At 39.5% G+C, this 24,724-nt stretch overlaps 8 protein-coding genes and 1 non-coding gene across 9 annotated transcripts; 4 read left to right on the top strand and 5 right to left on the bottom strand.

Moving 5' to 3' along the window:
* Positions 1-5: 5 nt before the first annotated feature.
* On the bottom strand, positions 6-900 carry rps27_1 (40S ribosomal protein S27; the record flags this gene model as incomplete). The annotated part of the gene is made up of 5 exons (XM_064823613.1): positions 6-331; positions 394-484; positions 539-591; positions 650-703; positions 774-900. The coding sequence occupies 5 exons, from the start codon at positions 898-900 to the stop codon at positions 6-8; spliced, it is 651 nt and encodes a 216-aa protein (XP_064688438.1).
* Positions 901-3,335: 2,435 nt separating this feature from the next.
* On the bottom strand, positions 3,336-3,856 carry ATC70_004307 (uncharacterized protein; the record flags this gene model as incomplete). The annotated part of the gene is made up of 3 exons (XM_064823612.1): positions 3,336-3,633; positions 3,701-3,755; positions 3,814-3,856. 3 exons carry the CDS (start codon positions 3,854-3,856, stop codon positions 3,336-3,338), a joined length of 396 nt encoding a protein of 131 aa, XP_064688437.1.
* Positions 3,857-4,602: 746 nt separating this feature from the next.
* Positions 4,603-5,137, bottom strand: PNO1 (pre-rRNA-processing protein pno1; the record flags this gene model as incomplete). The annotated part of the gene is made up of 2 exons (XM_064823611.1): positions 4,603-5,022; positions 5,084-5,137. The coding sequence occupies 2 exons, from the start codon at positions 5,135-5,137 to the stop codon at positions 4,603-4,605; spliced, it is 474 nt and encodes a 157-aa protein (XP_064688436.1).
* Positions 5,138-9,690: 4,553 nt separating this feature from the next.
* On the top strand, positions 9,691-10,209 carry mtd1_1 (Methylenetetrahydrofolate dehydrogenase [NAD(+)]; the record flags this gene model as incomplete). The annotated part of the gene is made up of 1 exon (XM_064823610.1): positions 9,691-10,209. The coding sequence occupies one exon, from the start codon at positions 9,691-9,693 to the stop codon at positions 10,207-10,209; it is 519 nt and encodes a 172-aa protein (XP_064688435.1).
* Positions 10,210-10,984: 775 nt separating this feature from the next.
* On the top strand, positions 10,985-11,058 carry ATC70_004304. The gene has a single exon. It is a non-coding gene; the product is annotated as a tRNA-Ile (tRNA).
* Positions 11,059-11,979: 921 nt separating this feature from the next.
* Positions 11,980-14,415, bottom strand: SEC24_3 (COPII subunit; the record flags this gene model as incomplete). Its single annotated transcript, XM_064823609.1, has 6 exons — positions 11,980-12,961; positions 13,021-13,534; positions 13,599-13,835; positions 13,896-14,141; positions 14,208-14,284; positions 14,339-14,415. 6 exons carry the CDS (start codon positions 14,413-14,415, stop codon positions 11,980-11,982), a joined length of 2,133 nt encoding a protein of 710 aa, XP_064688434.1.
* A 539-nt stretch (positions 14,416-14,954) lies between these two features.
* Positions 14,955-17,053, top strand: ATC70_004302 (uncharacterized protein; the record flags this gene model as incomplete). The annotated part of the gene is made up of 2 exons (XM_064823608.1): positions 14,955-15,076; positions 15,154-17,053. 2 exons carry the CDS (start codon positions 14,955-14,957, stop codon positions 17,051-17,053), a joined length of 2,022 nt encoding a protein of 673 aa, XP_064688433.1.
* A 129-nt stretch (positions 17,054-17,182) lies between these two features.
* TSR1 (ribosome biogenesis protein tsr1) lies at positions 17,183-18,923 on the bottom strand (the record flags this gene model as incomplete). Its single annotated transcript, XM_064823607.1, has 2 exons — positions 17,183-18,685; positions 18,738-18,923. The coding sequence occupies 2 exons, from the start codon at positions 18,921-18,923 to the stop codon at positions 17,183-17,185; spliced, it is 1,689 nt and encodes a 562-aa protein (XP_064688432.1).
* Positions 18,924-19,700: 777 nt separating this feature from the next.
* ATC70_004300 (uncharacterized protein) lies at positions 19,701-22,795 on the top strand (the record flags this gene model as incomplete). The annotated part of the gene is made up of 12 exons (XM_064823606.1): positions 19,701-20,026; positions 20,090-20,230; positions 20,292-20,408; positions 20,462-20,495; positions 20,554-20,769; positions 20,823-21,025; positions 21,087-21,175; positions 21,229-21,586; positions 21,642-22,317; positions 22,383-22,461; positions 22,519-22,617; positions 22,671-22,795. 12 exons carry the CDS (start codon positions 19,701-19,703, stop codon positions 22,793-22,795), a joined length of 2,463 nt encoding a protein of 820 aa, XP_064688431.1.
* Between the last annotated feature and the right edge of the window lie 1,929 nt (positions 22,796-24,724).

Genomic DNA, 24,724 nt, shown 5'->3' with positions numbered 1-24,724 from the left:
TTTTATTAGATTAATGAGTATAGGGTAGCAGCCAAGAACGTACTCGCAAAAGCAATACTAGGCATTATGATATTTGAATTGCTCGTATCTGATGGTGTAGATACAGCAATAACTACAGCAGCATTATTCTCAGCAGCTGATACCATAGCCGAGTTCATAGAGTATGAAGCAGTGGCTTTATTGACTGTATTTGCAGCATGTTCACCGACCAGTTTACCAACGCCCCAAGGAATTTTAGCACCATCTGGTTGAACAGCATATTCTGGTTTAACCAACTTTCCATCAGGGCCAGTAATACCAAATCGTGTGGTCCAGGCATTCTCTCCCTTTTCTGCATTGAAATTCGATTAGTACACTATACAGAAATTTCCCGATGATCCAAGCACACTCTACCATTCGTAAACATGAGGAAATAAACAGCTGCGTGAGGCTCAACTTCTGGTGCAGTCCAGTTGAATGATTTGACGGTTCTAGCATCCAAATTCTGTATTTCAGGTGAATATCATGTGAAATAACGTACACCCAAAAGTACACCTACACGAGCAACATTCTTCAAAAACTTCTGGCTGTTGTTGTCTCCAGTCATAAAGTCTATAATAGCATGTTTAGCAAACGATTTATGCAAAAACTAGTGTCAACAGGTGTCTACCAATTTTGAATTTGGTCCAGGTCTTCTCCATTGGTGGGTTTTGTTTATCGTCAACTATAAATGGTTTCAAGAGAGCAATTAAGCAACAGGAAAACAAACTAGCTTATACGTTGAATATACTTGCACCAAGTTATCTCATATGATTGGCCAGACTTCCAAATAGTTCCAGGCTCTGGGTAGTTAGGAGCCATGTTTGCATAGACATAATAGCAAAATGATGAAGCAACGAGTGCAAATCTAGTTAAAATCATTTAGGAAATACCACAGAAAACAGGCAGAAAGGTGAAAGAAGTTGCAGTTCCCGGATAATATCGTTTTATAGCCATGATAGAAGAATATTTTTTACATTAACCGTACAAACATACATTCCCTTTTTATGTCGGGTAGTATCAAAATCATACAATAAACCGCGTATTTGTTGTGTGTATTTGATTGATCTGGAATAAACTGCAATTTGAAATGATGCCATATTTCATGTGCCTGCCTAAATGAACGCTAGCATCCACAAGCACAGCGAGTCGTGGCCGTGGTGCGTGTGATAGTGGCGTCAGCATAGAGCCAAGGCAAGCGTGGGAGCCTTACATTCTATCACTGTATTCTTGGGTAGATTTACAAATCAGTAAACGATTTTGAAGGAATCTATTATAGGGTTGGTGGTTTGAGAATATAATTCATGGTGCTACATGCCCAACTTCACATGTTTGGTCGTTAGACATCATTCTGATCATATAGTGCATGATCACTCTATTTTGTGCCTTCTTCATATATCCAGCAGTCCGAGATACTCCTCTACACAACGAGTGCAATGACTGCCGGAGTTCCATCGATAAACCCCTAATACACTCGATTCTATATAGCAGAATGATTGTTAAGGTTTTGGCAACCATTAAAGGCAAAGTATCGTTGATTTGATTTTGCCTATTTTTAATACTTTAGTATCAGATTGAAAGAGTGGCACTGACTCGGGCAACCAGATGTATATTTGAAAACGTATCAGCTAATGATGTCTATTTTGTACAAGTAGTAAAACAGCAATAACCAAGTGTGTGCCATGGCTGATATATCATTTGCATTTTAAATTCTGCTCTTATTCCCAGTAACATTCTGCTTGATGTAAGCTACAAGCTACCAGGCCAAACCAACGGAATCTGGCTACCAAAATTATAGTATAGCCGGAGATCTATCAGCACCATGTAACTCTTCGAGTCGAACACCTCAAGAAACAAGATTAACTGTTAATTACAGGCTAATGTCGCACAAACCCCTTTTGTTTTTTGGGCAAAATCTTCAGAATACCTATCAAATGTTACGCTGATAACTCGACAAAACATCGATATAAAATAGTGTTGGATACTCTATCATGTCTTTCAGTCAAATCTCATTAGTAACTAAGCTTATACTGGGTCCTATAAACCTTAAAAGTCTATACGATCGGGTGCACAACACACTAATGATAGCGAAATGGTAGGACTCTGAATCAAACCATGAAATGATTTTTCTACTACATCTTGTTTAACCTTTAATGGGCTCTATAATGAGGAATTAAGATGATGATGTGATCCTAGATATATAGGTTATCTTGAGCCTATGCGAAAATCAACAAGCTGCTAAGAAATCTGGTCAAGCGATAAGTCGCAATGAAAGATAGGGGTCTGTATTATAAATATGCATCATGTGTGATATGGCTGCTCCACTGTCACTGATACCCTACAGAAACTACCATAGTTTTCTGCCATAACATATGCTGATTGAGCAAGACATCGTGTGCCCCTCTTTTTAGTGCGAATCAGATTTATATTACTTTGAGCCTTACTTGATTAGTTACAGATAAGCTTGATGTTAAATTTAACGTTCCGAGTCTCTTTTTGCACAATGCTCATTGGCGTTGAAAACGTCATAGGGGCTACTAATTAGTATTCAATCGCGGGGCGTGCCTTTTGTATGAATGTCTAATCTCGAAATTTGACAGTTATATATAAGGGCTTGATTTGTGGTTCCTTTTTTTTAAAAAATTATAAAAACCAATCTCATACAAACTACAAATATCAACATGCTCTCTGTCTCCTCTCGTACCGCCTCTATCGTTCTCGTTCCTGTCACTTCATTTGCTGGTTACGCTACCTATGTTCGTTCAACTGCCAAGCCTGGCCAAGCTCACATTGGTAAATCTTCTGCTGAATGGAGAAAATACAACCAAGGGTTAGGTGTTGATGTCTCAAGATCTGGTGGAGGTCTCTAAATATCCTGGCCGCTTGTAGGGCTTTTTAGCTCTGACAACTATAATGATGATTATACATAATCTTTTCTTTCTCGGCTGGGCCGTACCTTTCAACCTACTCATCAAGTCATTTCAACGCACATTACATTTGTTCTGCTTTCATGCAGTCTCTTGATAAGCATTATACCTTTTTTTACTCAGAATCTCATTTCAAACATGAAACATGTTTAATAAAAAAAAAGAAAATTAAACTTCCCAATATGATGTTACTTTACGCATTTAACTTTTGTTGGGTGAGAAACGGTGAATTAGTTGCACATCAACAGCGAAACAACATTGTGCTGTTTTTGTTGGATTGTGTAACAAGCTGTATCAGCAGAAATTACGATAAATGTAAATAGTAGCTATTTATTCAATGGTTTTTTGTTTTGTACATTATTGATTGATTATGAAGTGAAACTGGTTTGCTTATGGGGTGGGGAAGAATTGCATGTAGATGTGAATCTCACCATGGCTAGTCAAACCCAACTTGGCGGGCAACTTAATCCAAGTATCAATAGGGGCACCAGAGAAGGCTTCCTCAAAGTCAAAAGTGGTATCGCCAATCTTGTCAGAGCCAATCGTATCCTTGTCCATGACCTTGATGTAGAGTTTGTGCTTACGGGATTCACCCAAGTTGAAAGTGAAGGTTTGGTTCCAGACAGGATCATTGGTATTGCTGATAACGGTGGTCTTTTGCTTGTAGTCGTCATCAATCCACAATTCACTGTGAGCGCGTGTTAGTACAACGCTCTTTACACCCTTAACTCTCAAACCATTGCATGAATACTTACACATAGGGATCGTTCTTACCGATCATGTCTTGACCCTTGAGCTTACGGCCTTCGACTATTGAAAAGTGGTGTTAGCAATTGCAATTACAAACCCTAGCATAGATAAAACTTACTGATAGTAACGTTGAGAGTTCCAGAGGGGTTCTTGCTAAGCATACTTGATGATTTGTTTTTAATTGACTAAAGAAAAAGCAAGACAAGTTTCGCGATTGTTGGGACCTTTATATAGCTTTTCAGGTTGTTTGTGCCAAGTTTTAAGTTTGCTAACCGAATGGGGCACCGCTTTAACGCACAAACATGGCAATTTCTATATATCACAGCACAGCCATTTTCTGCTCGCTTCCAAATACGTGCAAGAATCAGCTACGCGGGCCAAGTAAATGTACGTCATGTTTGTCAGCAGAGCAAATTGATGAAGAAGCTAATGTTATATTTGAACAAAAAGGAGACAATGGCGTACACTAATCTGAATTTAGTTTTACAAATCATCATAGACATCATATACAGTGCCTGAGCATATGCAATTTTCTGTACAACACTGGACCCAATTACGCTATCATGCCTGATTGCATATAATAGCAGAAAATGGCGGATAAATGGTCCAACTATCCGGTTGACTGTAACTTGTTGCTTTCATGTTGACATATATTTCTTGTCATTCTAAATCTGTGTTTCTGTGTGTAAACAGACAACCTATTCTTAGAGAGCTTGTTTTTTTTTTTGGTGGGAGCATCCATTTGTCGTATTTAATGCAAAACGACATCTATTTATATAGCCTCATGATTACATTATCTCAAGGAAATCCATCATGCAAATATTACAGTGATTTATTTTACATTATCGCATTAAAAAATAGTTTAGAGAAGGGGGGGGATATAAGTTATTTACATTTGAATTCACAGTTAGAGTTGAGGTGCTGTATTGTTGAATGGCACATCCGATTCTGTTATTTTCTCATAAATGGGCACATCATTATATGAAAGGGGAGGAGTGCGTAATATTGTGTCACTATGGCTGCTTGCAAGCGAGATAGATGTCGACAATCGAGGAGCTGCTTTGGAGGGAGGAGAGCAGGGTATCATGCCCATATGCATGGCTGCAAGGTCTTCACTACACATGCTGCTACTGCTTTCACGACGAGTTTGTTGGGTATATTCAGGCATGTAGTTGTCATGAATGCTGCTCTTGTTGATTGTGATTTTTGGGCTCAAATAGCGCTGCTGTTCTTGCTGCTGCTTCTGCTGTTCGATGTGAGCTTTATAGAGAGAGTCGTGCAGTAAAGCATCTCGCTTAAAGCAATCTTCTGAGCAATAGATTGACTTCTGTAAAACTCGACAGCTTGAGTTGTCTGTGTTCACAATACAATGACTGAGCACCACTTACCGAAAATGGACTGACGGCACAATCACAGAAAGTGCACCAATTTGTATCACACATTGAATGTTATAACAGGTTGAAATACTCAAAGTGGAAGAAGAGGGAAAAGAAGAATAGAGCAGAGGATATGTATACTTTTGATATCATTATCAAATCATGAAATCTTCATATTTTTATATAAATGATCACACTGAATGAAACCAACAACAAAAAAAGGCATGACATGCGATATATTTTGAAGCCAATAAAAAATGCCACCGGTCTCTTCCATCAACTGAATCCACGCGGTTGACACATATTTATAACCTGAGATTGTAATCAAGATCCATTTCATCAATTAGCCGTGGCGTAGACAGGGTTCTGCAGCTGATTTAGAGATATAGCGTTTAGATTCCATCGATTATTAGTATTCATCCAACAAACGCCCTGGTTTTCATAGCAACAAAGAATCCTTGTGGTACAAACACTACCGGCTACTATTAACGTAAGCCTTTGCTTGTCTCTTTCTGCGAAGAAAGCTTTGTTCGTGGAATGGAAGAAGAAACAAAAAGATTTTTCCAAAATTATCTGGATGTGAACCATTTCTTTCTATTTACTGCCCTTAATTACATAATTATTAGGCAAGATTTATGCTATCAGAATCAGAATCTGAATGTATTTGTTGATGCCAAGCGACGAGGGTAATTAAAGAACAAATCATGGGATTTTTTTTTTTAGCAACCGTAATTACGATTGAGACTTATTCTTGCCAACATATATTTACATATGCGTAGATATACAAAGACAAAGATACCATTTTTAGGACTTATCATCGTACGGGCATCTTACAGCTTCAATTGTCGACTTGAATCAATAAACGCCGTAGTCAGGGATCGATGAAACGGCAAACCCACTCTCTGTTACAGCCCTTAGTATCACTTCCTATTCTGTTATTTACTTAGATCAATGATATCCTTTTGCATAATTCAGTGTATCAGCTACCTCTATTGACAATTCCGTCAACTTGTACATGCGTATTTAAAAGACTACTTGCTGGACACGTTGATAGAGTCATTGTCATTTTACACCTGTCTCGCATATAAGTAATCTAATACAGCAACTTCTACTACTCGATAGATTGATGGTCATTGTGTTTTCGAATATGATCTCTTGCAGGCTAACAACTGCACATCAAGACCTTGTCAAAATAAAGTACAGCATTGCAAAGAAGAAAAATGCTGATTGTTGGGCATTTATTTATTAATTAATTGATCTTCAACACATACTGGAATTCTCTTTGACCAGATTCTTGCTACATCTCGCTTCTTTTAAACAGGTCATTAATGAAAGATGTATGCGCATTAGATGTGCTACACATTTGGGAGGAGAACAACCTCAACAAAAAGATTCCAGATCAGAGTACCCCCATGCTATGCTAATCATATAGTATCTCCAAGACAGTCCAGTATAACTTGTCAATGAATGGAGTTGTAACCGACCGATGGCCAGGACTATACCTTGGAATCTTCGCTCCTCCCCTTTTCTCTATTCTTTTTGATTTCTCTTTGAAATTCGAATTGAAATTCGCTTTGAAAGTAGCATGTTACTATAGCAAAACATTGCGAAAAGGACGATGGGGTAATTGAATTTTTAGATTGAATGAGGCACTGCTGAGAAATAGATGACTTTGGAAATGAAACAACTTTGAGGAGCAATGAGCTTCTTCATACAAGAACCTGCTAACTATGAGTGATTACGCGTAATAGATCGATGGATCGGATGTTGGGAAATGTTGTACATAAAACTGCTTGGTAATAACTAGCTTCGTTGAGGTGCGGTAAAGGTTTAAAGCTGTGCTGCGCACTTTATAAAAAGGAGAAACAGCTATTCGAGGTTCTATGTTGATAATAGATCCTTTATATCAGGACCGAAGTGAGGGAAATGAAAAGCAACCAATATATATATATATATATAAAAAGAAAAGTGTTTGGACGTTGTTCATTATTCAACTATTAACTTAAACTGGCTTTTCTATTGATGATTGAATTTCGTTTTCCATTGATTGCTGTACACAAAGGAGACCTCGTTTTATATATTTTTAAGCGGGGGAATATACATACTTTAAATTGGAAAAGTTATTATTCTTGAATAAAGCAAGCTACAGTTGTCTAGTCTTGACAACAAGATTTTTCAACATGTCAGGTATCTATTGATAATTTAAAACCAACAAGTTAATACTGAAGTGAATTAGACTAGATTCGGACAGTAATCAGGATCCAAAATAAATGTCATCTCAATCAAGCCATGCTACGATCAATAGATAAGCATACAAAATAATAGTATTAACATAATGATAACAAGGGTAAGATACTCTAAAATTAGGAGATGGCAGATACTAAAGTAAATATCAATCAACGGTATTGTAATATATTGTAACATAAATAAACCTAAACAAGATACATGCCCAACAATAAAGAGCTATTCTTCACGCATGATTCACAAACCATATATTGAAATACCATTCTTGGTCCGTCATCAGATCAACAACTAAATAACCCAGCAATAATATAATACAAAAAACGGAATCATTGACAGCTACTAAACTGCTGCTAGATAATAGATATAAACGAAATAATATAGATAGAGACATAGAATATACACTTTATTGTACATTATCCTGATTTCGAATACAGAAGAATTTTAGCAGTATTGTATCTGCTTTTTCAATCCCTTTTTACTGCATGTACTGTAGGGAGAAAAACTGTCCCGTTCGTTCAGATAATCTTGACTTTTACCCAGTATATTGCCAAAACTCAAAAAGAAGCCCCCTCCCATACTGCGTTCGACAGAACAGCTAACAGGAATTACAGCAACATAAAAAACTTATGGTTGGACTATATTTTGATCCCTGTATAACCAGCCAAAGTGGGAAGTGTCAAAAATGTTAGGCGGGTAATTCTAAATGATATAAAATAGTTGATATTTTTACTTCCAATAAACGTATTGAAGAGATCTAAAAAACTACCCGCGGTATGCTCAGGATATTTGATACCCCAGGAGCATTTTAAAAGTATAAAAGAAGCTAGTTTTTTCATATTTTTTTCTTTATTTCTTTGCTTTCTTATTTTTTTTTTTTTCAAAACTTTCATTATGCCTGCTCGTTTAACACAAGATTTGCGCTACACTCTCCGATCTTTGCTCCAATGTGGTCTTTCGTTCTCAAAGATAAAAGATATGTATCCAGGAGTTGGTAACTGTACTGTTACAAGGCTCAGAAAACTCTATTGCCCTGACCTAGCTATACCTGTTGGCGGTGTTTAGGATATAGATCATCTCTGAGAGGCAAATGTATTAGGCGTTGTATATTACATAAGAGGATCTGAGAATGAGCAGAAATGCATAGTAGAAGTGAGAGGTCTTTATTCGAGCAGCACGAAGGAACATGAGTGGTGCCATCAAATGGCTAATCTATATCCTGGTTCCTGGAGAGTGGTAGCCTATGGCCTTTCGTCCCTGGAAGTGGGTTTCAATTCCGACAAATGTTCTTCCGTCAAAGCTATTAGGAAGAACATTCTATCTTGGATCATCTTTGTTGTTTTTCATTGACTGGTGGTTCATAAGTTCTTATGCAGCACATTCTCGTTAACTGGTTCAAGGCTTATACAATTATCCCGCATTCAAGATCAAGGTCCTATTGCTGCGGCACTGTCAAATAACTATAAATACCTTTGATATCTACACTAGTTTTGATCCCCATTCAATCTTGGAATAACTTAATAAGTATATTCAGTTCTAATTGTATTTACCCTGTCTATATTTCGTTATTCTAAACAGGCGAAAGGCCGAAAAAACTTGGTACTAAAACTATGTCCCTAATGTCAAGAGGACTTTGATCAGGTACTTTAAAAAGTCCCAGAGCAGCGCAAGAAAGCTTAAGATTGATGGGTCAAGATATGTCAATTACTGGCATCCGCAAGTCATTGAGAAGAAATGGTCTTAAATCTCGAAGAAAAGCAAAGATCAATTTTGTTAGCAAGACAAACAAGCGGCTTCGATTAGCGTGGGCTAAAAAGCATAGGCATCTTACTATTGCTGTTTGGCGTTGTTCAGTGTTTCCGGATGAAACAAAAGTAAACCTTTGGGGCTCAGATGTGTTGTAACTGTCTGAAATACGTGAGAATGGATATGTCTTTTTATTTTCAGTAAAATCAGATAGAGAGAAAAGGGAAGGGTGAATGTCTACTGCTATTTGTATGTATGATTTATGGATTGCTTACACACCCGTCTAGAATGGTGTTCTCATGCTAAGTTTTAGTGTCAATCCTCACTTATGCTAAATGGTAATTATTTCAGATATAGATGATCAGTCTAAATATCTTTAGTAGCTCTTGGCAACGTTAATTACTTACATTCCTTATCTGCTATCTTTTGACATATAGAGAATAGCTTATCGAAACTTGGCTTATGTGAATATCATGATTATCGTTTACATGTTGAACAGCTTATTTACATATGCTCCATATGTGCATAGTTTATTGCTCAATTCAATCTACGACATTATGATTCAGGAACAGTTATATGTGTGAATACAACAAGATGGTAATTCATTTTACTGGACGAATGGTGGCCGAATCATGCAGCCGTATCAAGTCAAGTCTCAGATGCAGAAAAATGACGGTGGAGTCATGTTCTGGAATTGCATAACAGCGGAGGGGCCTGGTTATGGTATTACCATTATTGAAGGCTCAATAAACTCGGGCTTGTATGTCGACATTTTGAAGACACCATTGGACGACACTCTTGAGCACTTTCGGAAGACATTATCTGATGTGCGATTTCAACAAGACAAAGCAACACCGCATACCTCGGACATTACTAAGCAATGGTTCACCGACAATGGGTTCAACCTAGACGAAAATATGAATTGTCCACCCCAAAGTCCCGATCTTAGCCCCATTGAAGATGTATGGCATCTCCTAAAGCTTCGTCTTAATAAGTGCTCCACTAGACTCTCTACAAAAGAAGAACTAGAGCGGCGTATTAACTTAGAATGGTACAAAATAACAGAAAACGAGTGCCAAAAATATATTGATAGTATGCCTGCCCAAATCAAGGCTGTCATCAAGAGCAAAAGTGGTTCAACTCACTATTAATGATTTTATAATAAAATGTACATTTTTCTATGTTTATTTTTTAAACAATAAAATCATTCGATTTTAGTTTTTGAAAAAGTCATAATTATGTATAGATAGCACTACTCTATCTCATTCAAACGATATATATCTCGACTTTGTATACAAAGAAATGACTAAAAACTAATGCAGAAAGACAGATTTTTAAACGAACGGGACAGTTTCCCCCTCCCCTACAGTATACCATTTAAAACATAATTCAGCTGTAAGTTTTTTGAAAGCTTCTGTTTCGCAGTGTACAGAGCTCTTAAATAACCCATCAAGTGCATGCAAAAAGGATATTCGAGCTCTACCTCTAGGATAATACGAGGTGGTGTACCAAAAAGTTATAATATATTTTTTAAAATTTTTTTCAGATATGCATTAGGTATATAGTATATTTTTTAATCTTGGAAATTGTCAGGGTTGAAGGGTATTCTGATAGTGATTTAGATCTGCAGGATATCATTGACAGGCTAAACACAAACAAGAATAAGAAGCGCAGGCTTAAACCTAGAGCGCCAGCTACCAGGAACATCAAACAGCGATTAACCTGGATAGCACACAACATTACACAAACTATATTGGATAAAACCAATATCCAAATCTAATAGTAATAAAGACATGTTTTATCCATTCAACTAAAAGGCTATAACATCTTCCAGCACACTTCATATCCACTTCCTTATATATCTCGATCAGATGGCAAGTTACATATAGTATCTGTATATATAAACATTGACAAAATCATCAAATAGCTCGTTTAGCTCAGTTGGTTAGAGCGTGGTGCTAATAACGCCAAGGTCAACAGTTCGACCCTGTTAATGAGCATTCTTTTTTGCTAATTGACAAAAAAAATAGTGCGCGTAGCCGATTATATCTCGTGTTTTGGTAACGAAACCTGTAGTACGAATGGATGCAGAGTAAAATGAAATGTAAGTTACATTTTCTTATTTGTATACTGATCTTGGAATTATGCTAGGCGAAAGGTTGTTCACTTGGCATTTACCATCAGAGATATTGTTGCTCCAAGTCAATTGCTACTTCTAGCGTGTTGTCACGCATCAACATCATTTCGAGACTCGAGTATCTTTTTGAGCCCTTTTTATATAACCATTCAACTTCCAGTCTAGTCTATCATGTTAAGGTCTCATGTACTGTAGATCTTGAGCCCACCTTGGGAGCACCTGATTAAATCAAACTGATCATCGTGATTCATAAATTATTTGTTGGGTAAATGGCTAATACCGTTGCAAAGTAATTCACTAATAAGAATAAAAGTAAGAAGACGTCTTCCGCTGCATTCTGATGAATAAAAAACGCATTTTGCTGGCATACTAATTATCTTGCCTACTTGGACCCAATAGATGTCAAAGTAAAGACTCGGAATCTCGCCGTAGCGGTCAAAAGATTAGTTTGTATGAATGATTCATTTCTCTAAAGACATGCCACTTGATTCAAATAACAAATGCACCTAAAAAAATGCAGGCCAATCTCCTTTTTCACGAGTGAATGGCTTTAATTAAAAGTGCTGCGCGGATGTAACATTGGAACATGTCCGTAAACCTCCACTTATGCACATTTGCATACGCTATGTACCACAGTATGCTTCTACGTTGGAGATTAGGTTTCGATTTAGTAATGCATCGGTATTTTAGTAGCTTTTTCTGAATATGAGTAGAGTTGCCGATTTGGAATACAAGGCATAAATAAGATGATTTTATTCTAAATTGATTTTATATTATGAATAAGTTAAATGGTTTGAGCAGCGAGGATAGGGTTTTCAACAGCTAAAGAGGCTTGATGTTTTCTGCCATTCATCAAGTCTGCTTGATCAACCATAGGATGTGCTGCCTGTTCTGCAACAGAGGCTTGAGAGGCTTCCTCAGCTAAGCCTGCAGCAACAGGCGGTAACTCAGCTGAGAGAGAAGAGGGTTCAGAAGCGGCAGCAGCATTAGGAATACTCAACAATAGTTCAGGGGTAGGGATAGAGGGGAGTGATGCTTCAGGTGTGGGAAGCAAAGAAAACTCAGGAGCAGAAATCGAGTTTTCCGAAAATGGAGAGTGGAGCGCCTTGTCCAGAGATGAAGCGACATTCGATAAAACAGAGAGGGTTGGTGATGGTTCTTGGGCATCACCGGGAACAGAGACAACATCGGGAACAGCGACAGCCTTCAAGTCACCAGCGTTAGGAGCATCACAGTAAATACTACCCTCGAGTTCTTTGCAAACAAGGCCAGCAGCACAATCACGAACAATCCATTTGTCAATGTTACAGGTCAACCATCTACCAGTTTTACCAAGGCTAGCGCATTTTTGCTGACCAGAGACAGCACATGATGTACCGTCAGCTTCACTATTAGCATTCTCCACAGAGACAGTGGTAGTTGAGGCGTCGGATGAAGACAATGCGGTTGTTTCCTCTTCCTCTTCTTCGTATTCATCCCGAACTTCATCATCTTGGTCGACCAGAATGCTTGGTTCAGCAATGGAAGAAGAAGACGTGGTTACTTCAGCAGCCAGAGTAGTAGGGGGAGGGGCAATCCAGCTTCCTACATTATCGATTTCTTCGCTTTGCACATCTTCCTCAGGGTCCTCTAAAACTTGTGAAACAGGGTTACTGTTGCTTTCCGTGATGGACTTGTTTTTCAACAGTGCTTCACACGATGCAGGTTTGGCAGTATGAATCTTGTTGACAACCTCCAGCAGCTCGCCATTATCTTGATGAATATCCCTAAAAGCAACGCGCATCAGCACAACATACAAAAGAACCACTATATGTCCGAAACTTACCACACCATGACGCCAGCCAGATCCTCACAGAGAGCATGCTCTACCTTGATATTCAAAGACTCAGGGTCGTCATATGAAATGAAATGCTTGGTATCTGGATTAAAGAGCCAAGGGGTTTGTGATACTTGATCCCAGTTGCGTTCCCAACCTTTACCAGGTGTCACCATATCGTCTTGTAACAGGCCTTCTTTGCGAAGATTGGTCCATTTCCAGATACCAGAAAGACCACCAGCTTCCTTGTTACAGTAAGGATCTGACCAGTATGCATCGTCAGAATCGCCTTTGGGTGCACCTGCCTCGGAAGCTTGGAATTGATCTGTCTGTTGTCTCATGTCCACCTGAGCCTTCATGGCACGGCCGTAAAAAGCAAGCCCAGCAGTGATCTTGTCAGCGGGCACACCAGCCTTCTTCCAGTCTCGGATACTCTCCACAAAAGAGAATGGAGCGCCTTTACCCTCTTCTGCTTGGAAAGGAGCATTTGGACCAGTAGTAGTAGCCCAAGCACCATTGATATCTAGGAAAAAAAAAATACATATGATGAAACAAGTGTATTACCAATCCCATAACCCAAAATTTACCATAGGTCATTAAATTGACATGATCAAAATAAGGTACAAACGGCTTCAAATCAGTCATTGGTACACCGGACTTGATAAAAGGCTGAACGTGGACAGCCATGGAGATCTCTTTGTGCTCGTTGGGAAATTTCTCGTCCAATGCTTGTCTCAGTTCTTTGAGCAACAATAAGAAGTTGTCGGCATCGTTATCAGCAACTTCGTTACATCCAGCGGCTTGTTTTCCAGGGTACTCCCAATCTGTAAAATTAAATGTCAAGATACGACATGCATGTATCCTGCAAAGAAGGCTTTACTTACCAATATCAACGCCATCGGTCTTGTACTTTTCAATAAAGTCTAAATTCCAATCAATGAACTTTTTACGGCTTGAAGCAGTTGCAACCATGGGACTGAACCGCTTTGAGCCTGTCCAACCACCCACTGATAAAAGCACTTTAGTTTCGTTGGCATGTGCCTGCTCTACTACTTTAGGAAGCGATGATTCTACAGCCCAATCATCAGGAAACGAAGGCAAATTGTCTGGATTATTTAAAATGGCAAATGCTATGGAAAACAAAAACTAGATGTTGGCATATCTACAGAGCGACGGGACCAAGCAAAATATATTACCATAATTGATGTGAGTGTATTTGCTGAATGGGATATTTTCGACTGGGTAGTTGGCATACAACCAATTGGGAAAGTATCTATAAAATATTAGTTCCTATGGCCTCGATGCTCTTACAGCACTTGCTAGTTACCCAATCACCATCTTTGTGGAACCTTCGCACAAAGCAACAGCAGAAGCAAGTGCAGCAGCAATCAATGATAACCTCATAATGTCGTATGTTTTTTTCTTGTGTGTCTGATTGTAAGGGCAAGAGATGTGAAGAGAGAAGACCAGGCTAGAATCCATCTTTTTATACATGTATCGTCAATTGGTATGCCAGTGATATTTTAAATCGACAGAAACAATGATAAAATGACATTTAGCTCCATTCCATTCATTGCAAACACATACGATCCATTGTGGCTAATTGATCAAATGATTGAAAATACGAAAGAGGATTCAATTGAACCATTTTTACAACGAACAAGCGTGCGGTAATTGGATAGCATTTGGATGTCGAAATGGATGGGCCTGGCCCTTTTTGTGGTCTTTTTATATACTGCTTTGACCCCTTGTTTTTTAAGGTATTTTTTGTTGTTGTTTTCTCTCTCTCTCCTTCTCTCTTTCTCTCTCTCTCTCTTTTTCTTTCTGATATTTTTCTTTTTTTTTTTTTTATACTGCAGGTATAATTTTTTTTTCCCTCTTTTTATATTCATACTCATAAAAGTAGCCATTCTTTGTTTGGAACCGAAAAAAAAATCAATAAAATGAGCTTGCAACGTAAAAAGAAACCAGTTGAATTTCATTTTGTAGACATGAATGATCCAGATCGATACAAAAAACTCAAGGTTGCTCGTGCCTGTGATTTTTGCCGCCGTCGTAAATCAAAGTAAATAAATCAAGGAATGGGCTCTCTTCAATTATTCCCCTGTTTTATAAATGCTCCTTTGAATTTAATTTATATAGGTGCGATATCGGTATCCCTGGTTCCGGTACTTGCTCCAATTGCCACAAGCACCAAATGGTTTGCATCTTCTCGCCTGTGACTTCCCGGGGATCTGATGCTTCAAGTACAAGACCTGAAGATGCTCTTCTGACACCTCAATACCAGCCTCAGCATCTACAATATCAGCAGCAGCAACCTCAGCAGCATCAACAGCAGCCAAATGCAGTGGAGCAATATGCATTGAAATACCCATTGCTGTGTATCAAGGACGGGCAGGTTGGATATGAAGTAGATCAGCTCATCACTTTTATCGATGAACATGCAGTCGATCAACCAATCAACTCGTTGGACATTAATAATTTTCAGGAACCATCATTGCAATTGGAATCAAAGCTCTTTAGCATCTATTTTCAGCAGGTGCATCCAGCTTTCCCTGTGCTGTTGAAGCAATCAGTGCTCAACATTCATTCACAAGATCGACTGCTGTTGTCAAAGACATTGCGCTATGCTATCATGACAATTGCATGCCACTTCTACCCGAAAACAGCATCCACACCCTACGACTATCCGCACAACCAAGATGTCTCTTCCAACAACACAGCTGCAGCCAACTACTTTTACGATATCGCAAGAAAAGAGCTGGATACCGCCACATTTACCAAGAAATTAGATGTCGTTCAGTCATTGCTTTTGCTGTACAAACACACCGAGATCATGTACAAAGACGGCACGCGGTATTTAGAACAAGCACAAGACCTTGTCAGCCAAATCTCCTCCATCATGCCACAGCAACAAGAAATGATCAATCGCACTCGTTGGATACTGTTTGGCATCATTGGCTTATCCAATCTATCTGACGTAAGGTACAGCACCATGTATAAAAGAATCGATTTGCCTGATGAACTACCTCAAGCTTTGCAAGAAGAGATCAAAGATGACAACTCGGCTCAACAGCATGTGAATCGGTTTGCTCAAATTGCCAACTTGAGTGTGCTGTATTCACACACAGTTCAAAGTCTAATTACATGCTCCACACCGCATTTGATATGCCTGACTCAGTTCAAAGAGATTAGACAGCATTGGCATGATTCAGTAACTCAGAGCCGATTGCTCACCAACCAAGATCAAGAGCAGGACATTGATATCATGATACTGTACAGCGCTATTTTATACGATATGCTCTACTTGCTGCTGGTACTGCACTATCGTCTCATTGAAACTGAATGGGAGTCGATAGAAACGGCATATAGATTGCAACGCATGGTACATAACCTGGTAACACGTGCCTCGTTTTTGAGCACTGTGCAGTGTAGAAGAATGGCGTCCTTTGCATTGATGTTGTCGTTACAGCTGCAGGTATCAAGAGACAAGATAGATGTTGATTTTATTCAACAAGTGCGCCAAACATTGCAGTGTATGAAGATTGATGCAAGAATCGACAACGCGTTGCAAGAGTTGATATCCAATCAAGTCAATGTTCAAGCACCAGCACCACCACCACCACCTATGGATTATTTCAGCTTGATACCTCAGCCCATCATGCATTCAACCAGCTCATCTCCTTTGGATTTCCCCTCATCCTCAACGCCTGGCTTATGGGATATTCTATCAACTACAACCAATGGTGGCCTGAGCACTCCGATCAGAGAAGAAGACAGCAACCAAACATCTGACTGGATACTCGATCAGCAAAGACGACAGCAGCAGCAATTGCAAATGTACGAATTGCAGCAGCACATGTCCTACTTTACACCCGTTTTACCAGGCACCAACAACACCGGTAGTTCCAATCAGGCCGCCACGACCACGACTGCGGCCACGACTGCAACTGGAGCTACTACAAACACAGATTATTCCTACTTGATACCAGACATTTGGAGCCCAACGACTATAGAGAACCTCAATCAAATGAAAATATAGCTTGTTTTTTTTATTGCATTTCACATTTATACACACACATTTTATACACACAAACACACACACACACACACACACACACACATATATATATATATATAGTTCATAGGCATACCCACACTCTTCTTTATTTCAACGATCTTGTCTCCTGTCTTCATCAATAATACCAGCCATTTTTAATAATTCTTTATCCAGTTGTCCATCCGATTGTCTTATGTTGACACCTGCTCTTCTGGCAGCTTCTTGCTTCTCGAATTGCCACTCTTTTGCTTGTCTTTCTCTGTCCTTTTCATTGCCCAAACCAAACACTTCAATATCCTCAGTATCAAATTGATAATAAAAATCCTGATGTCTTCTCGATTTGATGGCGCTCTGGAAACTAGGCTGAGACGGGTATGCTTCATTCTGATAGATGCCTTCTTGTAATGTGTTTTTCAATGAAAGAATAAACTCATGCTTTTGATTGCTGCCAGTAGTGGCGCCAAATCCAATGCCAAAATCATGATGGTAGTAAATGTAATGGTCGTTGTTATCGACACCGCCTCGGTTGATAATGGGTCGAAAGATGTCGAATGAGGGGTCCAGTTCAAACAAAAAGCACTGATTTGTCCCCCAAAAGTGTTTCGAGTGCTTCCAAGGTTGTGTAATGTAAGCTCCCACAATCATTGACTGATGTTGTTCCATAGTGTTCTTTTTGCCTCCAATGATGTAAGGCGTGGATATCGCGTCGACTCTCATCACAAACAAGGTGGGGCCTGGGTACTTGAAGACATGGCTCTCAAAGCGATTCATACTGAAGCCATTCTGATCTGCCGAGTAAAGTCGACTCCACTGCTTGGTGATGAGGATCTCCTCGGGTAAAGACCATGATAACAAGGTGGTATAAAGTGGAGACAGTATCTCTGATTCACTGGGTGTGGGTACTTGATCTTGTGGCAGTAAGCGAGATTGGTTTTCTTTTAGGTGGTAGGTGAAGGTTTTAATAACAAGTGATTGTAATGGCTTAAATAAGTGTGGTGAAAAGGTGTTCTTCCACTGGCAAAATGAGACGTGCGAAATACACGGTAGATCATCACTGCTAGTATCCAGGGGCTTGATATTGTTCACAATCTTGGCTGCCATGTTGTGCATACTGTCGAAATCATGCTGACAGTCCTTGTCTGCCTCTCCAAGCCAAATCAGCAGGACAAACAATTCAATTAAATCTCGACACAAGATCTTGGATCCTCCTTCTCCATCTTCTGTTGCTGCTGTATCATCTCCTTTATCCAGATCCATATCACTGAAATCCACGCCTAGCTCTGCCAATGAAAGGCCTCTCGATAGCAGTGTTTCTTCATGGTCTTCATCCGGCTTTGCTACCATGACTGGCTCGTCGTCATCCTCTACTTGTGCTTTAGCAGCATCCTCTGGCGCTGGCAATACCGATAATGATTGAAAAAAGAGGTTTTCAGATACGTTGTCTGTCTCTGTGTCGAGATATCCTATGATGACTACAAATGCAGTAATAAATGCTTCAAACGATAGAGGAACAGGGCCAGCTGTTGCGCATGAGGGATAGGAGCCTAAATATGAAAATGCCTTGAACAGTAAAACACCAGCAGGTTCAACTTGAGAAGGTAGTTGCAGGTGTTTCTAAGGCTGACATGTCAATGTGTGGCGTATTCATGTGCTTTGGTCCACTTACCAAAAACTGCTTTGGCTCAATGCACTCAAAGTTGTCTTTGAAGGTCGATTTTAGATTGTTGAAAACATACTGTAACGAGACGAGTTCTACTCTTGTTAGATATTTCCTTGGCCTGAATGCATGTCTGGATGATATTGATGCGGACGAGCTCTTTCTTTCGATCGGCTTCGTGTGTGATTGACCCATATTTGCTAGTTGGAGAAAAGAAGAGACAACGCGCAGGACGTTGAAAAATTCATCATGATGGTTCCATGAGAAAAAGAGAGTGTGCATAGTAATAAAACAACAACGGATTTCATTTCTGATTTGCATGTGCGGCCGACCACGCTTGATTGCATTATTTTCAGCAGTATGCCAACTCTTGAGATGTGCAATCTCAACCAGCCGCTACAGGTCCATAGAGAAGAAAGTGGTTCTATACAGAATAATGTCCTAGTTTAGTAGCTATGGACCTTGTCCACATGATGGATCAAAATGCTTTATAAACAGTGATCGGGAACATTTTCGCCATAGACATCTGGACCTGAACACGGCTAGATTATAGATAGATGCAATTACAACATTTTGTGTTAAAATATGTCGTCGTAAAATTGTTTGCTATTAAACAGAATGAAAATCAATGCTGTGGGATAGCATCATCGTCATCAAGTGTGGATACACCACAAAAAGTAGATTTACCTAAAAAGGCATTTACATTTACAACATTCCTATAGTACTTGCAAAAGTTTAAACAACCATTTAATCCGAGTGTGTATAATACTCATTACAACCATCAAAGAAAGACCACACACATACATAAAGAAATTGATACATATTTTACCCTTTTTTTTTCTTCTTCTTTTTTTTTCGCATTTCTCCTTCTTTTTCAATTTTTGAATAATGACTATGATAGACACAATTGCATCACCTGCTCCACAGAGGAGGATCATAGCAAAATATCCACATAGCAAACATAACTCCCCTATGATGTCCCCTGGAAATCGACGCAGAAAAGACGTCGGCGATTACTGGCTGGGCAAGACATTAGGCAGAGGTTCATCAGGTACGCAAACACCATCTCTGCTCTCATGGATCCGTGGACTAACAGATACACCAGGGCGAGTCAAGATTGGCATTCACAAAGTGACAGGAGAAAAAGTGGCCATCAAAATCATCGCCAAATCACATCTAGCTGCCAACGCGTCCGTGGAGAAGGCAGTGAAGCGAGAGATTGCTGTGATGAAGCTCATCAGCCATCCCAACATCATGAGCCTGATTGATGTCATTGACTTGTCAGACTCACCCAACTTGTAAATATGGACGCTTGGACCAAGAAATGCTTTATTTACATCCTGTTATTGCGATTCTATTAGGTATTTGGTACTGGAATATGTTCAGGGCGGAGAATTATTCGAGTACTTGGTATCGCAAGGAAGACTATCCGAAGCAGAAGCTAGAAAATACTTTCAACAAATCATCATTGGATTGGATTACTGCCATCGACACTTGATCTGGTGAGTCTCATCTCTGCTTGTGAACATGGGGATGATATATTGACCATGTTGGGGGTTACAGTCATCGAGATTTGAAGCCAGAGAATTTGCTGCTGGATCGAGAAAAGAACATCAAGATTGCAGATTTTGGCATGGCTTCATTGCAGCCGACAGGGCAAATGTTGGAGACAAGTTGCGGGTACGTAAAATGACATGCGTTATAAAGTAACAGTGGCTCATACAATGACACAGCTCGCCTCATTACGCCAGCCCTGAGATTGTCAATGTAATCCATCATCATTCAACACACTGCCAGTCGTCAACTAACATGCTTCTACATGTAGGGCATTCCATACGACGGTTCAGCATCTGATATCTGGTCTTGCGGTATTATCTTATATGCCCTACTAAGTGGACATTTACCATTTGACGATGACAATATTCGGCAACTACTAAACAAGGTCAAGGTTGGAAAATATAAAATACCAGATCATTTATCAGATGAAGCCAGAGACTTAATTACCAAAATATTAGTGATTAACCCAGCCAAAAGATTGACTGTACGTTGCTGTTACACCTCATTCATGCAGAATACTAATTCTTATATCGGTAGATGAAACAAGTGCAATCTCACCCTTGGTTCACCAAAGATCCTCCACCTAACCTCACTACATTGCCTGACCCACCCACAGCCACAGAAATTGGTAGACCAGTTGCAAATGCAGCAGAGATTGACGACCGAATTCTCGAGACACTCAAAGTGCTTTGGACCGATTTATCTACTGAAAAAGTCGTCGGTGCATTATTAAATTCTGAGTAGGTTTGTAAATGGAATGAATGACCTATATAGTAAAGTATTTATGGGTCGCGACATTAGGTACAATATGCAAAAAGTAACCTATGTGTTGCTACAAAGACACGCGAATTCCTATTGGCAGACGGAAAGAGACGATGACATTCGATCAGGTACAGATCGAGTAATGCTTCTATAGGGTCAGATGCTAATATAATGTCACTAGTGGCATCTCCTGCTAAACGAAGACGTCCAGCTACTATTTGCGCTGTATCGGAAGGAAAAGAGCCATTCCCAGGCTTGAATGAGATGATGTCAAAATTAGCCGAGCGTGAAAAGACATCAAATGCACCTCCAATGACGCCTGGCATCCAGCATCACAACGCAGCACCCAAGTCTTTGCAACAGCCAATGTCTAGGCACACAAGCAATGCGACTTTGAGGCCTGTTGTGCCACCTGTAGAAGCAGTGCAAGATACACTTCCACCTCCCGTGCCTCCTAAACCTATTGTCATTCGTGCAGATCAGATCTACACTGAGCATCAACAATGGCAGCAGCAACACCAATCACAGCCGCAACGATGGTAAGGGAAATTTCAAAATGTCATTCTAGGCCCATCTCTTTAAACGTTACTTTAGGCATTCACCGATCTTGAGTCGACCAAATACCAACAAATTCTTACCCACCATGTTTGACCAACAGCTGTATCAACATTACGTTATGCCTCAACCACCACCACCACAACAACAACACCAACAACATATGAACATCAACCACATGCTATCACCCAGAGCTCCAGCCAGTAGTGCTCTCAATCACCATCAATTTCAGTATTCTCGCAAAAACCCTTCTCATCCTCATCATCAACCTGACTCCAAACTAAATCGGTTCATAAACATGTGGCAACGCAACCATCGTATCGACCCCAGCCCGCCATCGCAGCAAAACAGTATGTTTAAGGTGTCGTCCAAACCCATGATATTCGATAGAAAAGCCATCGAATCTAGTTCATCTGTGTGGAGAGACAGCGTCATGTACGAAGCACCACTACCTCCTTCCACTCCTAACCAAAGACAACAACAGCATAATCGAGCTTCGTTTGTATCTACTTCATCCAGAACCCCTCAGCAACAGCAACAGCAACAGCAATCGCCGCTGTTTTCACCACAACAAACAACTGTCATGGAATCGCCTAAGCTGTCCTCCTGGTTACCTGGTTTGTTTCATTTCAAACAGCCAAAAGTGTGCTCGTTGGAATGTGAGGCTAGAGACGAACGAGAGGCGATAGGAAAAATATCGCAAGTGTTGGAGGAGGTAGTTATAAGGAGCGATCATTTGAATTCACTGTGTCTTATCTCACATACACTCTCTATTAATAGTATATGGAGGGATTTATCACGGAAAGACAAGAACCAGATGGTAGAATAAGACGTAAAGGAGAGATGAAGTTATCACATCGTAAGTCAGATGAATCATTTGAAGTACAAGCATAGTACTGACTACAGGTGCATGTAGCTGTAAAACCCATTTTATTACGATTCAAATTGGAGATATACCAGTTGCAAACAAATCAAAAGAAGCGTGTTTATCGCATCAATTTTATTCAACAACAAGGTAAATAAGAGAATAATAGACAATGGTTTGAGCTACTCACACACGGCTTCTAGGTGATGCTATGGCACTTGTAGCTGCAGTGAAGCTCCTGGATCAAACACTCCAAACTTATGAACATGAGGCCGAATTAGTGGCTACAGCCAATGGTTGGAATACAAGAAATAGCATTATAATGTAGAAAGTAGTATAAAATATATAACAGATTTATGATACATTTGGTCTCATCATTGACTCAAAGCTGAATAAAGACTATTGTTATGTTTGCGCTGACGCAAGTGTACCATCAGGAACAGGAGCAGGCTTATTTAACGTATGCGCCAACATGCTTCGCCTATGGTCGTCCCACGATGAGTGGTTTTCTGCGTAAAGAGAGCCATTCATATCGTTGAGGAAATGACGTTTAGTTTGGCGAGATATCCCTCCATCATATACGGTGATTTCTAATGAGGTGCATTACAGCAGGGCTTTTGAAAAAGGCTTTCCAATTGAATTTTGATGTATTTAGATTCTGAACGTGTCATGCCAACAGATGATAAGCACATACAAAACGTCTGTATTCGACGAATTGATCATTGAATGCTATCTTCTGCTCTGTCATGAAGGGTACATCCTATATTGCGAGAAGCTATGGAAGCGCATGCTCCATTTCTTGCTTTTAGAGAGGTGCATTAACTTGATTTCATATCATGCAGTTTTGCGAGATCTTATCTTTTGAAAAAGACATCCTCTTTTCGTTGAAACAAATAAAAAAGCTTGTCTATGTCAATCCAAGATAAATTGGATTTTATGCATTTATCCCATCAAGTAGACTATGGATGTCGACTTCTTGACCTTCCACTATCAGATGTGAGTTGCCTGCAGCTCTGAATTTGACACTTCTAGGAGGGTCTACGTTTGTATCAATGGGAATTATTCATATTTGCGCACACAATATGACTGCGCTACCTTTTATTACTCAAAAATATGCAAAACACAGCTAAAATTAAATGAATTTGAGTCATGGTTTCTCGTGACATAGGCCGTTTTAGGCGGCCAAATTAGCATCAAACAATTGCTTTCATGTAACACCAACTTCCTGACACCTTTGCTCAACTTTTTAAGGACCAAAAAAAAAACATGGTGAAAAATCGACCAAAAAGCATGAGGTACCCCTCATGGTTTTCATCGAAAATCAAACGATCGCGTTTTTGACCGCAAAAATGAAGACTTTTACTATGGCATATCTTGAATCAAAATGTTTCTATCGATCTAACGTAACCTTTGAAATCATCTTTGTGGGACTTTGATATGTAAAATTTCGATATTTTGGCCAGAAACCTCTTTTCATACTTTTGTAAAATACTCAATAAGTTTATTAAAAACATTTATCTTATTGGAAACCAATAGATGCGCCTTGAAAAGTACTCCAGAAGTGCATTAGAAAGTATGGCATGACTATGACAACTTTCATAGTCGAATCTTGCAAAATAAGTCGAGCCGAGTCCAAAAACCTTAGAAATGATCAAATCAGGACAGAATGTCGAGCGGACCTTAAACCCGTTTTGGCTGGTACCTCTCCAAATCACGATGAATGCAAGCAATTTTGTAAATTTAATAAAAAAGAGGCTACGAATGAGGCAGTTCCTAGCTGACTCTGACTACCTCCTTCTTTTACTCTTTATGTGTGAGCTTTTATACCTGAAAACAGCAGTGAAAATGCCTGGCGACTATAATTTCATTATTTTATGGTGCAGGGCTCCTTTTAAAAAAAAAGAGATAGTTCACCATGACTGTATTGAGACTGAGAAGTCAATGGTATGACAGATGCTGTAATGCGTTTGAATATACTACAAGCCCAGGTAATGGAATTATCTTTTGTACGCACTCGATATACTATGAAAAGTATGTAGCTGTAGCATGGTGCGTGCAGATCAAGATTTGTTGTTAAGTGAAGCCTGCAGGTTGAATATTAAAGGGGCTGTGGTTTATGTTGATTGCCAAGTCGTGGCACTCAAAGTTGTACAGCTGGTCTTTTCTTTGATTATTGAGCAGCAGTGCAAATGTATAACAAGATTACATGCTCTTGATTTCATTGTGTCTTTTTTCCCTGTTGCTAAACAAATTCCAA

The sequence above is a fragment of the Mucor velutinosus genome (genome assembly GCF_035048745.1).
Source record: "Mucor velutinosus strain NIH1002 chromosome Unknown tig00001540, whole genome shotgun sequence".
NCBI classification, from domain to species: domain Eukaryota; kingdom Fungi; phylum Mucoromycota; class Mucoromycetes; order Mucorales; family Mucoraceae; genus Mucor; species Mucor velutinosus.
This window is presented reverse-complemented; position numbering and strand designations above follow the sequence as displayed.